Raw genomic sequence first — 19372 nt, 5'->3', positions numbered from 1 at the left:
CAAAATCTGTGTCTGAGTCCATATAACCGTAAATAAAATGTTTTGAGTGTGTCGTTAAATAAAACATTTCTTTCTTTCTTTGTATATCTCACCTGTACAGGTACGTTGTATATATATTACCTGTACACTTGTATATCTCACCTGTACAGGTACATTGTATATATGTTACCTGTACACTTGTATATCTCACCTGTACAGGTACATTGTATATATGTTACCTGTACACTTGTATATCTCACCTGTACAGGTACATAGTATATATGTTACCTGTATACACACATATTTTACCTGTACACTTGTATATCTCACCTGTACAGGTATGTTGTATATATGTTACCTGTACACTTGTATATCTCACCTGTACAGGTACGTTGTATATATGTTACCTGTATACACACACATGTTTTACTTGTACATGTATTAATTTTACATTTACATGAATTTATTTTAACTGGATATGTATTTATCTATATATGTATGGGTATATTTTACCTTATCTATATAGATATAGAGTGAGTGTATTCATTTTACCTGTGTATATATTTCTTCTGTACAGATATTTATTTGATCTATACATATACGTATATTTTACCTACATATGTACAGATATTTATTTTACCTGTACAATTATATAAATAAATATATATATAATATAATATATATATATATATAGTTTACCTGTACAGATATATAAATATAAGGTTTACCTACATACAGATATTTATTTTACCTGTACCTGTATTTATGATATTGTAAATAATGATTTACAACAGTTCAAAGTGCCCATCTTCAGCCAGTAGTTTGATGTAGTATATCAAGTTATAACTGATGTCTGCTGCCTCACAAATCAAACCTTTCTTCTAGATGCAGGTTGCACTCTGTTCGTTTCTTTGATCTTGACGAGTTCTCATTTATTCACCTGTGTTATTAGCCCCAGGTGACAGGTGGACATGCGAACCTGTTGGTAGTAGGCTCGGGCTATCTATCTTTATTTACATTTTATCTCTATCATGATCCTATCGGTGACTTCAGAAAGTATTTACAATCTATGGACTCTGGCCATTTGGTCATAGTCATGTTGAGTTCTAGGCTAAAGTAAAGTAAGTTACACACACATGAATATTTTTCAGACAAGAAGCTGTGGTTTAAAAGAAAGGAATGTGTGTTTAATGACACCCGAGAACATTTTGAAATTGCATGTATAGCTATTTACTTTAGTATTAGCCATCATTCAAGGCTCCTTGCTGCATTAGGAAGAAATGTAGCAGGTTTCCTTTAATGAAAGAAATGTTCTATTTAATGACGCACTCGACACATTTTATTTATGGTTATATGGCATCAGACATATGGTTAAGCACCACACAGATATGGAGAGAGGAAACTCACTGTCGCCACTTCATGAGCTACTCTTCGATTAGCAGCAAGGGATCTTTTATATGCATCATCCCACAGACAGGATAGTACTTATCACAGCCTTTCTAACACCAGCTGTGGAGCACTGGTTGGAACGAGAAATAGCCCAATGAGCCCACCGATGGGGATTGATCCTAGTCCTTTGTTTACTACATGTCAGAAGTACTGTACCAAATGTCTTGACATTCAACAGCCAATGATTAATTAATCAATATACTCTACTGGTATCATTAAACAAAACTTCTTCATTCAAGGTTGATACGATATTTGATCTGTAGAGTGGTGCATTAAATGTCATTTTGTTTTTAAAATCTTGATCAGCAATATATTTCTAGTCAGTTGAAAATTGATTAGCATCTGCTATTTAAAGGCATATCGTCACAGACCACTGACCTATTTAATGGTCTAACAAAGTATTACCTGATCAAATATAATTTGATTTGTCCCTAAATGTATTTTATTCAGCCATCTTCATAAACACCATACCAGTTAGAAGGTGACATACAGCTGATACAGGTATTACTTTTACAATGGTCGTGGCAGTGATGGCATCAATTATTCCAAATTTTGAAAATATAATTCATGTAATCGAACATTTGGTTATCTCGGTAAAAAATGATGTGAACCAACTTCTGGTAATTTGAGATTTTGAAATATTTGTGCCCTAAAACAAACTTTAAAGGGATATACCCTAGTTCTTAAACACTAAGGCATATTTTTGACTATTAAATAAATAAATAAATAAATAAATAAAATTCTTTATTTTCAGAGGGTAAACACATTCAGTACAAGGTGACTGGTCTCCCATGAGGCCCTCTCTAATCTATACATGATATTATACATACATACATTCAAAGAAACAACATCAACATACATTTAATATGTATAGCATGAGGAACAATAGCACATATTATGAATATATAAATAATATTTCAATTTGTTAAGAAACTTGAGTCAGTGATAGCTCAATACATCATAATTATTTTAACAAACACAAAATCAACAACAAAGGTATATCTTAAAATTGATTATTATTTGAATAGTGCTTAAAATAACTGGATTTGAATGAGGCGAGGGATTGAGAATATTTTATCTTTGAAGGTAGTGTGTTCCACAGTTTAGCTCCCCTGCATGAAAAACTATGGCGATAAAATTCTGTTCTTGGTTTTAATTCATAAAGGTGATTATGTTGAGTTGACCTCAGATTTAAGGAGTGAATTTCTGAAGTTGTTTGAAACATTGTTTCTAGATATGATGGAGATAGTTTGTTGAGGACTTTGTAGACAAACTGGCAGGTTCTAAAGTCATAACCATTTTTGATAACTGAAATAATACTTTACTTAGATTTTATTGTTTAGATTATCAGTTTCCGTACATTCAAAGTGTTTTTGGTCATCCTGGTGTTTTTAATATCACAAAATGCATTTCTCATATTTATTTAAATGCACGTGTCTGAGAAGTAATAGTTGTGGAGTCGAATTTTAGTCTATATGTTTTTTTAGGGTATTTCACCATTTCAAAGAAAGAAAGAAAGAAGTGTTTTATTTAACGACGCACTCAACACATTTTATTTACGGTTATATGGCGTCAGACATATGGTTAAGGACCACACACATTTTTTTTTTTTAGAGGAAACCCGCTGTCGCCACATAGGCTACTCTTTTTTACGACAGGCAGCAAGGGATCTTTTATTTGCGCTCCCCACAGGCAGGATAGCACAAACCATGGCCTTTGTTGAACCAGTTATGGATCACTGGTCGGTGCAAGTGGTTTACACCTACCCACTGAGCCTTGCGGAGCACTCACTCAGGGTTTGGAGTCGGTATCTGGATTAAAAATCCCATGCCTCGACTGGGATCCGAACCCAGTACCTACCAGCCTGTAGACCGATGGCCTGCCACGACGCCACCGAGGCCGGTTTCACCATTTCAAAGTCACAATCTCGTGTTTCACTCAGTTGTAACTTTATCCAAACGTGTTACAGGTTTGTAGATTAACTATACTTAGTGTTAATTTTCACAGGTTGAATCTAGTCTGTCCCTTTAACATGTTTCTGTCTGTGGAAAAGGACCTTCCTTCCTCTATACTCTCGACCAAGTGTCAAAATAATATATGCTTGATACCAAATGGCTATAGTTTAAAATATGCTGACGTATCAGTGAACATATATTCCTTTCTTTTTCTCACATCATTTCGTCTAACACAGATTGAAAATAATGGTGGCACTGTGCGGTCCACCAAACTTGCCGACATTGTTCAAAGTGTCTGCAGTCATTATGGTAAAATGATATTTTAAGGTTCTGTGTAGGCTAATATTCCAAATTTACAATTCAACTGTCATAATTCCTCTACTTGTCTTGTCCCCAAAACATAATATAATGCTTCTTTTATCTCCTTTTGATTCTTTCTTTGTCCTGCTGAAAATGAGGTGGGTTTTTTTGTAGAGATTTTTTTTCTCTTTCTCCAAGTTTGACAAAATGTCAAGGTTTTGGTGGAAAGTATTCGATTGATTTTGTCCTGCATGTTTGTGTAATCTGTTCAGGATTGTTTGCTTCCCTCTGGGTCAACATATTACATAGTTTTAAGAGATCGTAAATATTTCTCAACATGAACTCTGTTTGTCGAGTGTTGATAGTTTTAATGTCGATGATACGTCCGATAGTTTGGCATGTCACCACAAGAAATTATAGGTGGATATTTCATGATGATTTCTAAGTAATATTTTGGGGGAGGGACAGACAGAGAGGGGGGCATGGAGAAAAAACAAAGAGAAGATATACGTAGACAGTAAGGCTGTGGAGAGGAGAGTGTGGTCTTTGAGAGAGAGAGAGGAGTGAGAAAGAAAGAAATACTGTTGGGTATTGGACAGAGGTGTGAAACACAGAGAATTAAGTGCTTGAGAAAAATATTCTCTCTCTCTCTCTCTCTCTCTCTCTCTCTCTTTCTCTCTCTCTTTTTCTCTCCCTCTCTTTCTCTCCATTCTCTTCCTATCCACCTCTCTCTCTCTCTCTCTCTCCCTTTTTCTTTCTCTCCCTCCCTCTCTCTTCCTTTCTCTTCCTCCCTCTTTCTCTCTCCCTCCCTTTCTCTTCCTATCCCCCCTCTCTCTCTCTCTCTCTCTCTCTCTCTCTCTCTCTCTCTCTCTCTCTCTCTCTCTCTCTCTCTCTCTCTCTCTCTCTCTCTCTCTCTCTCTCTCTCTCTCTCTCTCTCTCTCTCTTTTTTTCTCAATGCATGATTAAACGATCAATGTCTTTAACATAAGCTTTAAACATTTGACCATCGGTCTACAGGCTGGTAGGTGCAGGGTTCGGATCCCAGTCGAGGCATGGGATTTTTAATCCAGATACCGACTCCTAACCCTGAGCGAGTGCTCCGCAAGGCTCAATGGGTAGGTGTAAACCACTTGCACTGACCAGTGTTCCATAACTGGTTCAACAAAGGCCATGGTTTGTGCTATCCTGCCTGTGGGAAGTGCAAATAAAAGATCCCTTACTGCCTGTTGTAAAAGAGTAGCCTATGTGGCGACAGCGGGTTTCCTCTAAAAAAAACCAGTGTCAGAATGACCATATGTTTGACGTCCAATAGCCGATGATGAGATAAAAAATTAATGTGTTCTAGTGGCGTCGTTAAATAAAACAAACAAACTTTACTTTTTAAACATTCTTTTTTTTCATGTTTTTTCCCTCCCATGCTGTTAGTTGCACATTATTTTGTCAATACTTTTTCTGACATTTGCAGAAGAACACAATAAATACAAATTAAAAATTGATATTCAAATCTTCTAAGCTGGCAAAACCCCCCAACTCATTGCTATATGTAGATCAATACTGTTTCTTTGAAAAGACATTATTACTTTAGTCGCTTTAGGTTCGATTCTGTGTTAATATCCACGAGTAATTACGTAGTATATTGTATAGTAGCGCTATAAGTGACACACTGGTATAGTGTTGTGATTGATGAATTAGTTGAGACTTGTGTGTGATATAATAGATTATTTTCAGTAAAATACGAGCATCAGGTCATCTTTGTTCTCAGTGTCTGGGCGGGATGTAGCTCAGTGGTAAAGTGCTCGCGTGATGTGCAGTCAGTCTAGGATTGATCCCCATTGGTTGGCCCATTGGGCTATTTCTCATTCCAGTCAGTGTACCACGACTGGCCTATTAAAGGCTGTGATACATGTATGTGCTATCCTGTCTTATATATATATATATATATATATATATATATAAAAGATGTCTTACTAATGGAAAAATGTAGCGGGTTTTCTCTAAGAATATATTTTTAAAATTACCAAATGTCTGACATCTAATAGCTGATGCACGGGTTTAGAATCTTATAATAATCTGCCCTGTATATAAGTTTACAATTTTTTTTTTTTAATGTTAGCCATTTAAAATGTTTGGAAAACAGCGGACATAGGCAAGCATTAATTGAATAGGAAGATACACACAGTGTACATGCATGGTTAAAACTGGTCACTTAATCTGTGCAATTAAAGTCATATCCAATATTCCTGTGGGTCAGGACAGGCATGCTTGAATCTTTTGGTGGACGGAAGCCTGTGTGAAATGGTTGATTGGCTACAAGTCTGGTAGACACAGTCTGTCTGTGATTTGGTACAAGTCTGGTACAACACAGTCTGTGTGTGATTTGGTAGAAGTCTGGTACGACACAGTCTGTGTGTGATTTGGTACAAGTCTGGTACAACACAGTCTGTGTGTGATTTGGTACAAGTCTGGTACAACAGTCTGTGTGATTTGGTACAAGTCTGTGTGTGGTTTGGTACAAGTCTGGTACAACACAGTCTGTGTGTGATTTGGTACAAGTCTGGTACAACACAGTCTGTGTGTGATTTGGTACAAGTCTGGTACAACACAGTCTGTGTGTGATTTGGTACAAGTCTGGTATGACAGTATTTGAATGAAACAATATTTAAATGTTTAAAATGATATTCCAGCACATAAAACTTAATCCGCTATTGGGGTATACGTATGTGGAGGCAGGGAAGGAGAATCTATCGTTACAAAATTCCAACAGTTTTATGGATGTAAGAGTATCAAATTTGGTTTAAGGCGGAAACACAAGTAGTGTTTTGTTTTGACAGTCTGGTGTATTACTAGTTGAAGGTGTGCTAACAGGGTATGACAGGGATTAAATGAATTAATACATGAATGTTTAAAATGATACCCAAGCACATAAAAACTTAATCCACTATTGGGGTATACATATGTTTGTGTGGATGGAAAGGATACTATCATTACAAAAATTCAACAGTTTCGTGGATGGAATTAAGTGTCAAATTTGGTTTAAGTATAAGTACAAGAAGTGTTTTATTTTGACAGTCTAGGGTATTGCTGGTTGAAAGTGTGCTAACAGGGTATGACAGGGATTAAATGAATCAATACATGAATATTTAAATTGATAACCCGGCAAGTAAAAAACGTAATCTGCTATTGGGGTATACATATTGGGGGGGGGGGGGGGGGGGGGGGGGGGGGGATGAAACAGATGTTATCATTACAAAATTTAAACAGTTTTGTAGATGGAAGAATGTCAAATTTGGTTTAAATATAAATACAAGAAATGTTTTGTTTTGACAATCCAGGGTATAGCTGGTTGAAAGTGTGCTAACAGGATATAACTGGGATCTGGCACATATTGGTACAAAATTTCAACAGTTTTGTAGATGGAAGAATAAATACAAGAAGTGTTTTGTTTTGGCAGTCTAGGGTATTGCTGGTTGAAGGTTTGCTAACAAGGTATGACAGGGATTGCCGGTAAATGAATCAATACTTAAATGTTTAAAATGATACCCCAGACCATAAAACTCTATCCGCTATTGGGGTGTCAAACAAAGGTACGTATGTAGGGGGGAAAAGTATGTAGGGGGAAAAAAAGGATGCTATCGTTACAGAAATTCAACAGTTTTGTGGATGTAAGAGTGTCAAATTTGGTTTAAGCTGGGAACACAAGAAGCGTTTTGTTTTGACAGTCTGGTAAATTGCTGGTTGTGGGTGTGCTAACAACAGAGGGTTTATGTTCTGCCAGATTGGAGGCAAGATGATACGCGCGTGTCTTAGATAATGCTACACTCCGGCTTTGGTTCCATACTGCAGTTACTTACTACATGTATACAAACTTTCTTTTCAAGTGCAGATACCCTGTGTAGCTGGGCTGCATTATATAGTACAAGACTAAGCTTTGTTGGGGTTTTTTTTTACTGACATCACTAGAGCACATTGATTTATTAGTCATTGTCTATTGGAGGTCAATTTTGATGTATAGTCTTAGACAGGAAACTCTGCTACATTTTTGCAATATTAACAAGGGATCTTTTATATGCACTGGGGTGCAGGACGTATCCCGGTGGTGAAGCGCGGTCGGTCTAGGTTCGATCCCCATTGATGGGCTCATTGGGCTATTTCTCGTTCTAGCCAGTGCACCACGACTGATATATCAAAGGCTGTGGTATGTATTGTCCTGTCTGTGGGATGGTACATATACAAGTAAAAGATCCCTTGCTACTAATAGGAAAATGTAGAGGCTTTCTTCTCTAAGACTGTGAGATTTACTAAATGTGTGACATCCGATAGCTTATGATTAATAAATCAATGTGCTCTAGTGGTGTTGTTAAACAAAACAAACGTCTTCTTTTTTTATATGCACCATATTTTTGATGGACCAAAGCCTATGTAACTGTAAGATGGTTGATATAATTTGCTTTACACAAATACAAGATATTTTGGCAGTCTGCTATTTGCTATTTGTAGTTTTATTAACAAGGTATGACGGGTCTGGAATGCTTGAATTTGATACTGATATTGACAGCGATATTTTAAACAAGAAAATATATTGAATTTGTAACTTCAATCTGTTGGACGGAAATATCTTACAATAGCTGCAAACTCGTGACAGTCCCTTTAATTCTTTTGAACCATAGGCAGATTTAGGGGTGGGGCCCCCACCCCCCCCCTCCCCCCTTAAATTTTGTGAGTTATAATTTTATTATATATTAATTTTCTTTCTTTTTTTTACAATCCCCTCCAAATCTCCCCCTAGGTTCCATTGGCATTCCATCTCATGTCATTGCCCCCCCCCCCCATAAATAGATTTTCTGGATCCGCCACTGTGAACATTGAAGCAGGCAGGTATGTTATGAAAACCATTTAGATACCCAGCTTTGCAGGGTTCATTCAGAAAGCGAGAGCAATGTGTGGCTGTCTTATCAGGGACAAAAGTATTAGGACAGCTATAAAGAGAAAGTGCTGTTGTGTTCTCTGTGTCAGGCCTTTCTTCCGATAAGCATGACAGCTATGCGGATTAAACTATTGTCGATGGCTGCCAGCCGAAAAATGGTCAGTTGCTTTGCAAGGTATTTTCCGTTTCATTGTGTTGGGAGTTATCTGGAGTGCACAAATACGATGAAAGCATTTCTGTGCCTGTACCTTTAAAATTATAGGGTCAGTTTTGTAACTGTTTCGGCTCAAATTTATTACCTACAGCAATTTTGGAATGTTTTTTGCCACAGGTAAAATGCTCATCTTTGCCTGTACCTTTAAAATTATCTGGTCAATATTGTAACTGTTGGGGCTCAAATTTATTACCTACAGCAATTTTGGAATGCTTTTGGCACAGGCAAAATGCTCATCTTTGCGTGTACCTTTAAAATTATAGGGTCAGTATTATAACTGTTGGAGCTCAAATTCAAGAATTTATTAGCTACCCGGTACAGCAATTTTGGAATGTTTTTGCCACAGGTAAAATGCTCATTTGTGCCTGTACCTTTAAAATTATAGGGTCAGTTTTGTAACTGTTTCGGCTCAAATTTATTACCTTCAGCAATTTTGGAATGTTTTTTGCCACAGGTAAAATGCTCATCTTTGCCTGTACCTTTAAAATTATCTGGTCAATATTGTAACTGTTGGGGCTCAAATTTATTACCTACAGCAATTTTGGAATGTTTTTTGCCACAGGTAAAATGCTCATCTTTGCCTGTACCTTTAAAATTATAGGGTCAGTATTATAACTGTTGGAGCTCAAATTCAAGAATTGATTACCTACAACAGTTTTGGAATGTTTTTGCCACAGGTAAATATGCTCACCTACAAACATTTTTTAGCCTACCTATTGCGATTTTAAACCAGTATCTTTTGTGACAAATATAAAAACCAAAATGTATCATCAATGGATGGGAATAATTTGTATCCAATTGCAAAAAAAACAAATACCATCAGAAAAGCCCCTGATTTATAGCAGTTAATAGCACAACTATGGCAATTGTCATCATTAAGTTTGAACCCTTACAGAGGTGGATCCTGGGGGGGTGGGGTGATCCCCCTCCCTCCCTAAATTTTGCAACAGTTATAATATTATTTTATATTAATTTTCTTCTTTTTTTTACGATTCCCTCTAAACCTCCCCCAAAGTTCCATTGGCATTCAGCCTGATGTCATTGCCCCCCCCCCCCAAATGGATTTTCTGGATCTGCCACTGCCTTAAATATAATGTTAAAATGACACCATGTTATAAATGTATGTTTCATGACTTGGCAATACTTTTTTTTTCTATGAATTTATTATAAATGTTGTTTGTACAAATATTTCATTGCTAGTTATGTTTGCTTGGATGTAAAAGAAAATTATGCCATTAACTGTATGGTTTGTGTGAATTATTCTGTATTTACCTGTAAAAAAAAAAAAAAAAAAAAGAAGTAAATAATAGGATTGATAGCTATTGGTGGACTTGTGTAACGTGTTATCGTCCAGTCTACAGTAGCCATTTATTTTACATCATTGAACAGTTAACAGTTAGTTTGTTTTGTTTAACAACACCACTGGAGCTCTTTGATTTATGAATCATACACTACTGGATGTCAAACATGTGGTAATTCCAACACTTAGTCTTTGAAAACAGGGGCTGGATCTAGCCCAGTGGTAAAGCGTTCACTCGATGCGCGGTCGGTCTGGGATCAATCCCCGTCGGTGAGCCCATTGGGATATTTCTCGCTCCAGCCAGTGCACCACGACTGGTACATTAAAGGCTGTGGTATGTGCTATCCTGTCTATGGGATGGTGCATATAAAAGATCCCTTGCTGCTAATCGAAAAGAGTAGCCCATGAAGTGGCGACAGTGGGTTTCCTTCCTCAATATCTGTGTGGTCCATAACCATGTCTGACGCCATATAACCATAAATAAAATGTGTTGAGTGCGTTGTTAAATAAAACATTTCCTTCCTTCTTTAAAAACCTGTTATATTTTTTCATTTGTAGCAAGAGATTTATTATATGCACCATCCCAAAGACAGGATAGCACGTCTTTGATATACCAGTCGTGGTGCTCTGGTACAAACAAGAAATAGCCCAATGGTCCCACAACAATGGGGATTGATCCTAGACTAACTGCGCATTAAGCAAGCCCTTTACCACTGGGTTACACTTCTCTCTGCTTGGATATATTAACAAAATTATGTCCTTAATTGTATGGTTATGGTAATGCAATATATACAGATGGAAAGAAATAAAGGATCACACAGATAACAACAAGAAATAATGACTGCATTAAAAATCAATTCATATTGTCAGAAGCTGACTGGGAACATTATATAGGCAGTACATTCAACACTACAGACATTCAATCTCACATTACAACTTGGTATGAAATACAGACATTACTACGCTAGTAGTTAATTAAATTAGGTCTACAATTCGATGTGTTCCCTTATTTCTTTCCATCAGTATACTGTTCACCTGTTAAAAATATTTTTAAGTATCATGGGATTGATCAACCATTGGGGACTTATTGTCTAATATGCAGAACATAGCTGTTCATTTTGCATCATTGGAACTATGTCCTGGGGTTGGGGGAGGTTGTTAAAACAGCTCTTTCTATGTTCTAGCTCATTGCCATGACGTGGATGTTAATCATACCAAGAGCTGTTCTAGTGATAAGCTTTCTAATCTTTTGAACTTTGTAGTCTTCTTAGCCATCATCTGTTGTGTGCTTTTCTCACAGACAAGTTAAGTCAACACAGAACATTCTTTCAAGTGAATTTCTTTTGTATTTATTATATTTCATATTTCAAGCACAGATAAATTAAGTTAAAGACCATATTTTTAGTGATTTTTTTTATATAATTTATTTATTATATTTCATATTTCAAGCACATGCATGTTCAGTGTTGGTCATTCAATGCCCTAAATGTAGTAAAGACTTAATCGTCTTTGTATGACCTTTTTGTACTGATGTACCTATCCAGGTCTCGGATTTAAGAATTTGTTTTGGCAATTTTGAAAGTTTTTGTTGCAGGCTAAATACTCACCTAGAGTAATTTTAAACCAGTCATTTTTGCAACATATAAACACAAAATTAAAAACCAAAGATTATCCATTTTATTTCAACTTATTTTCGTTCTTATATCCAATTAAAGTTCAGGCATGCTGTCCTGGGCACACACCTCAACTATCTGGGCTGTCTGTCCAGGACAGTGGGTTAGTTAGTGGGAGAGAACAGGGTGTAATGGCCTTACACCTACCCACTGAGTTGTTAAAAAATGCTCTGGGTGGGAGCCGGTATCGGGTTGCGAACCCTGTACCTACCAGCCTTATGTCCGATGGCTTAACCACAATTCCAGCAAGGCTGGTAAGGATTATCCCAATATAATATTAATAATAATAATAGCAATAATTTTAATTCAGCAGCAAAAAACTACCATTGGTAAGGTTTCTCCTGTCTCACCGTAATCATGATCCCTGACTGGCATATCAAAGACCATGGTATGTGCTATCCTGTCTGTGGGGTGGTGCATATTAAAGATCCCTTGCTACTAGGGAAAAAATGTAGCAGGTTTCCTCTCTAAGAATATGAATGAATGAATGAATGAATGTTTGTTTAACAACACCCCAGCACAAAAATACATATCGGCTCTAAGAATATATGTCAAAATTACTAAATGTTTGACATCCAATAGCCGATGATTAATAAATCATTGTGCTCTAATGGTGTCATTTAACAAAACAAACTTTAAACTTGAACCTTAATTGGATATATGAATGAAAATAGCACTAAATGAATGAAATATTGCAGCTGTGGCAATTGTCGTCAGGGCCAACATTAATTTCAAGCCCTGCATGATATGTTTGCTATGAGCCGCAGGGAGCATGCTTCTTAAGTATACATGTGTATAGTGGTGCTAAATTAAACTTATTGATCAGGTTCCGAAAACACAAGATTAATTAAATTTCTTTTCTTTTTCTTTGCCTTCTAATTTGTTTGTCCAGCAATTAAATTTTCATAGACTTGATCCACACGTTTCTGATTGTATTAACCTGGCACAAACAGTGCCAGGTTAAAGTAAATGAAATGGATGAATGATTGGCTGGGTGGGTGGATGGATGAATGATTGGCTGGGTGGGTGGGTGGATGAATGATTGGCTGGGTGGGTGGATGGATGAATGATTGGCTGGGTGGGTGGGTGGATGGATGAATGATTGGCTGGGTGGGTGGGTGGATGGATGAATGATTGGCTGGGTGGGTGGGTGGATGGATGAATGATTGGCTGGGTGGGTGGGTGGATGAATTCGACGTAGCCCAGTGGTAAAGTGCTTGCCTGATGCGCTGTCGGTCTAGAATCAATCCCCATCTGTGGATTCACTGGCTATTTCTCATTCCAAGCAGTGCTTTCCTGTCTGTGGAAGGGGCGTAGCGTGAGCTGGACCTGGGGGGGTTCAAGTCGACCTTTTTCTATTTTGTTTTTGCACCACCAGAAACTCCATATGTATAAACCTGTATGTTTTAGTTCTGAAAGCAGACCATTTGCTTCCCCAGCCAACGCCCCTGCTGTGGGATGGTGCATATAAAAGATCTCTTGCTACTAATGGTAAAATGTAGCGGGTTTAATTCCTCTCTAAGTCTATATGTCAAAATTACCAAATGTTTCACATCCAATTTAGCCATTGTTTAATAAATCAGTGTGCTCTAGTGGTGTCATTAAAAAAGAAGGAAACAAAAGCTAACATTCCTTTCCATTCTAAATGTAGTTGCTGATAGAACAATGCACTGGGGTGTTGTTAAACTGACATTCCTTTCTTCTGATAACCTCTGATTAAACCAGGTGCTGTTAAACGAACATTCTCCTGTTTCCTCCATTTTCCCTGCACAAATCCATTTTCAGTGTCTTAAACCGTCAGGTTTAAAAAGCGTTCGCAGATTTGTGTTGTTTGTCTGTCTCGTCCATTTGTGTGACTTATCCACACAGCTTTTCACCAATCACTATTTGTATTTTTCAGGTGTCGAGGGGAAACTTCGGCCACTACGGCCATCGCAACCGTAACTGCTGATCCATCATGGTGACATAGCGCTGTCAGGATTACCGGGAAAATATTGTCGTAACTTGAATATGGTGTGACATGTTGAAGAAGATGTGCCATTGTTGTCTTCCTGCAGGAACGATTTGTCAGTGAGTGGTGCTGGGAATATTACTTGAACTGGAGTTACAGCACAAAGAGAATTGTAAATGTGAAGGGGGGAAAAAGTGCATCAATCGCTTTTTTGTTTAGGTTGTGCTACTGAAGTAAAAGTAAAACAAAAGTGAAAATTGTGAATGTGAAGAAGAGTGCTGCAATACTTGAGCAAGGCTTTGGTTTATTTTGTGCTACTGAAGTAAAATTAAAACAAAAGGACATTTGTGAATGTGAAAAAAGTGCTACAATACTTGAGAAAGGCTTTGATTTAGTTTGTGCTATTGAAGTAAAAGTAAAACTAAAGTGAAAATTGTGAATGTGAAAAAAGTGCTGCAATACTTGAGAAAGCTCATAATTTTGGTCTGTGCTGTTGACGCAGAATTCAGAAACAGAAAGACGTGGATGTAGAAAAAATTGTGGAAATACATGAAAAGGCATTGTTATTTCAATATCGTTATTTCATTTAAATGTTTTTTATGACATTTTAGGTCTTATTTAAAAACTGTTAACAAATATTTGTGAAACCAACAAATTTCTATTTAAAAAAAAAAATTATGTAAGGCTGAATAGCTTTTGATTGAAAACCAATGGAATCCATGCATTTCATTAAACCGATCTTTTGTGAGACGAGAGTGACGGAGAAGGGAGATAACTATGCAGCTATCGACACAGCCACAACCTCTTACTCGCCTGAACGTGACGAAACACGACCGCATATGGAATAAGGAACTATCCGATGGATTTTATGGTCTTAACATTAATAAGAATTCTTTGTTTTCACCACCTCTGAAGCATATTACTCCAGAAATTATCGAGGAATTGTGGGAAAAGTTTGATCCACTGGATTTACTAATCGATTTGGGTAGTGACAAAAGTGGTTCATCTAGCGATACCATGATTATGATGACCACAGAGGAAGAACGTAAAAATGAAGAAAGCATTAAAAATAGTTTCTTAGCGTTCGAACTCCGGAAGCATTCGAAACATCCGTTCTCTCAGGAATACAGCGTACAGTCTGGTAACCATAGTAACTATGAGCAATGCACAGCTGGCGAGTTTCGGTCGGGCCAGTGTTTGGATTATGATGTAAATGTGGACGAAGGTTACGGCACTGACAGCCGCACCAACACGACTGCATCACTGGCATCGCCATTGTCGTCTAGTTTGTCGTCGCTACTGACATCGGAGAGCTCTTCTAGTCAAGGCAGTTTGAAAAAAAACACGAGTCACGTGATGAACTTGAACTCGAGACCGCAGCAAATTCAAGGAAGCGGACGATTGGTCGTCGGCAACAAGCCAGCGATGGTTGCGAAAAAGAAAGCACAGCCCGTGGAAAAAAGTGACAATTCTTTAATGGAGAGATTACGAGCTCTAACCACCATTCAGGAAGAGGAATCATCGTCATCGGCAGCCGTCGATCAAGATTGGAATAACACGAGAAACAGTTCCGCAGGTTCATGTGCTGGCAGCAAGTATTCTGCTGATCAGTGCTTCAACAGCATTCAGGACGGGAATAATTTCCAAGGAATGGGGCAGGGTTATGTTAGGGAGGGGGTGTTCAGGGCAAAGCCCATACATGTTTCGTCCGATGTTGGAAATCGCCAAATACTGGATAACAGAATTTCTAATGGAAATAATCGTTCTTGGAATAGTTCAGACAATGTGTCGGATGATAATTATTTTAGCGAATCCAGTTATCCATTGGTGAACGGCATTGACCGTGATCAGAGAAGTGAAAATGTGAGTGGTGGTCACCGAGGTATTCTGAGGAACGGTAATTCTAGATCAGAAACCTCTCAAAGATGTTTACCGCATGATGTATCTTCCATACAACAGGACTTAAGACAGAAACCGAGTCGCATGATTTCCATGCCCAACTTAAATGCTCCTTTTGATCAAGCTGGCAACCATTTTGAAAATGGTGTCGACACGTCACATGTGCAGATGAGGCCGAAACCGTCAGGTATGTGTGCGCCCGCGCGACGGTCACAACGCCATTCCTGGGACTACTGTGATGTTAATTCTCTGAAAGGAAAATTCAGCGATACAGACAATCACAATTTGTCTGAGCGGATACCCGAGCCACCAAAACTGTCCAATCAGATTCGTGCTTCCTCCGAAATGTCGCTGAAATCAGGGAGACCGTTGTTTGCTGCATCGACCGATATTTATAGACTGTTTCAAGGTCAGAGTCATCCGGGAGGTTTTTCGCAGGTCAAATCGGCATCGCACCGTCATAGCTTTCACGCCATGCCATCGCAGTCATGGCAACCAAATGTTTCGGTTTCCGAGGTCAAGTCCCGATTGAGAGTGGCTTCTTTTGGTATGCAGTTGAACAGACCCAATGGTCCCGTCCCAGTTAAAGGAAATCATGACATTTACAATCATGTATCTGAGAGTTGTCTCCCTTGGGAAATGGCTTCCGGCAGCAAATCTTCCGACCAGTTTAAACACCGCTCCTTATCAGATGATAAGGATAAACTTTCTACTTTAGTATAGTGCTAGAGTTTTGGTGTTTTAATTATCACATTTATTTTAACAGAAACTTAATAATGTTACACAGGAAACATTTTGTTCAGTATCACTCAACATACGCAATTTTCAGAGATTGCCACACACTTCTAAAACATTCAACAGTAGTTGCTAATCAATTTTTAATTAACAACAAATATTTGTTAATCAAGACTTTGAAAGCAAAATGTTCCCTGTAAGAAAAGGTGAAAGCCATTTCAGCCTGTTTACTGTATTATTTTTATTTTAGTGGTTGCTGGTTGCCGACCAACTCTTGAATTTTAGTTTATTCTTCTTTTATTCAACATATTTAAAACGTTTTATCATTTATTAATGAAATACATTTGCCAAATTCAACTTTAATTAACATTTTGTAATTTGGCAAAGGATCAACAAGTTATATATATCATTATTAAAAAGTATAGCTTATACATGTGTGAAGGGTCCATGGAAATAACCTGTTATGTCACATTATTAATAAGGTGATTTTTTTATAATTTTGACGTTTACAACTCTGCAAACATGGAATATTTATTCCCAAGCATAATTTACCAAACTACTTTTAATGGCCTACCATAATTATAGGGTTTTATTTAGTGTGTCATTGTGACCTTGACATACACAACCATTATAATAATATCTGTTTTGATGTCATAGGTTATTCTTGTGGACCCCTCATGTATTGTCCACCCCAACATGTATGTCATAATCCTTGAAGTATATCAATTTGGAAAAAATTACCATCAAATTGATAGAATAAATTACTACATGAAGACAGCAATGTAAGTTTTCTTATACCCAGCAATCACAGAATAAATTTAAATAAATTTAGTTTGACTGTTTTTTTTCCCGAATTCTCAGCAACCACAAACATACCTCACCATTAAAACAACATGAAGAAGAATGATTAATTTCTCCCCGAACTTGGATCATGGGAAGCCATTAAAAATATTACCATGGTGATATTTATAAATTGACACGCTAAGGGGAGATAACAATGACTTCTTGAACTAGTCTAAAAGAAGTGATAAAGGATGAAAAGTGATAGCTCCCCTTGAATGGTAAGTTCTGCATAGAAGAAAAGTAAGTAAATGTAATTTGACTTTATTTGCATTAAATTCCAAATACACATATCTGTATTAGTCTTATTCAATTTACTGTACTAGCACAACAACTATGCTATACAACATAAATAAATACGTAACCCCAATTATCGCCAAAACAACCTATGTCTTGGTAAGGGCTATGGAACAGAGACAATATTACATTTTAATAAAATGTTTCACGTGGTACAAAAAGACAAAAAACCGAAACGTTTTGCAGAGCTCGTTAAAAGTACGTCCGCAATGGAGGACTTCAGAATTGAGAACAATGGTCTGCCCATGCACAGATATGGATATACAAGGGAAGACAATTCTGCAGTGGAGGAGATGACTCAGGTTGTATAGCATTGTTGTTGTGCTAGTACTAGGTAAGTATGAATAATAATAAAAATTTGAAACAAATTTTCTAAATCAAACATAATCAGGGCAGGCCTCTGAATATTGTAAGAGTGATAGGTTCGTTCACACGTCTCTCATATAAGTATAGTTGCGTAACCCTTTTTTTTTTCATTTGCAAATAGAATTTACTACATCATTTATGTGTTCATGATGGGTTACATAAAAACAAAATGGGTTACGCGAGTTCATTTTTGCTTTTAAACCCATAAATGGTTTACTCAAATTTCTAGAATGGTCCTAATATATTCTATTTATTTGTGATGTTACAGACTCATATCCTGAGGTTTTAGGGTGCAGTAAATAACATGTAACAAAATTTTATGTTAAAATTTTGATTTTCTCATCCACCTCTTCCACCACTTCTTCCCTATGTGAAAATGTTTTAAACCACCCAACCCCCACAAAGTCCATGCCATAACTCATTGATTTGCCAGTTTAATTATGAGGTCTTTATTTACACAGCAGTTGCATTATCCAATGAAATTCTAATGTTTATTTTTAAAATACATATTCATGTGTATCTATAGATTGAGTAATTTATTATTTTAGCACAGTAGTTAATTAACTTGTGACCAATATTATAACCTTTGTAACCCATCACATTCATCAACCGATATTTTCAAGATTGTAAGGCCCAAGCTTCAACTTTCCATTGTGGAGAAAATATATATATATATATATTATTTAATTTCAGCTTGAGCATACATATACATTGTATTATCTTTCATATATACAACATTCAGTTCTCTGAAAATGGCAAAAACAATAGATTCATTTACACAAGCCTGGTCTTGTGTAACCCAGTTTTCATTTGCATATTAAGTTTATGACATCATTAACATGTTCATAACGGATACTACAGAAAGGATTGGGTTACCTAAAATTATTAGCGTAACCGGGATTACTAATTTATAAATGGTTTCTACAAATTTTTAATTCTCAGAGGCATGAACATTTACTCATTTGAAAACAGAGTTACAAAACCCCCATGTCTACCAGGTTATATCATATGTTATACAATTTGGTGATTTTTTAAAGGGACACACCCTAGTTTTTAAACATTAAGGCATAATTTTTACTATTATAGCCATTTTTGATACTGAAATCATTTTTTACTTAGATTATATGGTTTAGATTATCAATTTGCATAAATTTAAAGTGTTTTTGGTCATCCTTGTGTTTTTAATATCACAAAATGCATTTCTCATATTTTTTTTAATGCATGTGCATCTGAGAAGTAACAGTTATGGAGTCGAGTTTTAGTCTTATTTTTAGAGGGTATTTCACCATTTCAAAGTCACTGACTCATGTTTCACTCAATTGTAACTTTATCCAAATGTGTTACAGGTTCGTAGATTAACTAAATTTTGTGTTAATTATCACAGGTTGAAACTAGGCTCTGTCCCTTTAAAAGGTTTTTATCTTGGTTACTTCTTACCCACCAGTTTTCTGTTTTCTTTGGTGCATTATTGCTACATGTATATGTAATTA

At 36.7% G+C, this 19372-nt stretch overlaps 1 protein-coding gene across 1 annotated transcript in view; it reads left to right on the top strand.

Moving 5' to 3' along the window:
* The window catches only part of LOC121390577, a 72630-nt gene extending 53498 nt beyond the window's left edge, over positions 1 to 19132 (top strand). The window contains exon 2 of the mRNA XM_041522426.1: positions 13695 to 19132. Coding sequence (XP_041378360.1) covers positions 14523 to 16367 — 1845 coding nt within the window. The 5' untranslated portion in view covers positions 13695 to 14522 and the 3' untranslated portion in view covers positions 16368 to 19132. The remainder of the gene's footprint in view (positions 1 to 13694) is intronic.
* The last annotated feature ends 240 nt before the right edge of the window (positions 19133 to 19372 follow it).

The sequence above is a fragment of the Gigantopelta aegis genome, chromosome 15 (assembly GCF_016097555.1).
Source record: "Gigantopelta aegis isolate Gae_Host chromosome 15, Gae_host_genome, whole genome shotgun sequence".
Lineage (NCBI taxonomy): Eukaryota > Metazoa > Mollusca > Gastropoda > Neomphalida > Peltospiridae > Gigantopelta > Gigantopelta aegis.
Note: the sequence above shows the minus strand (reverse complement) of the source record. Positions and strands in the feature narration are given on the sequence as shown.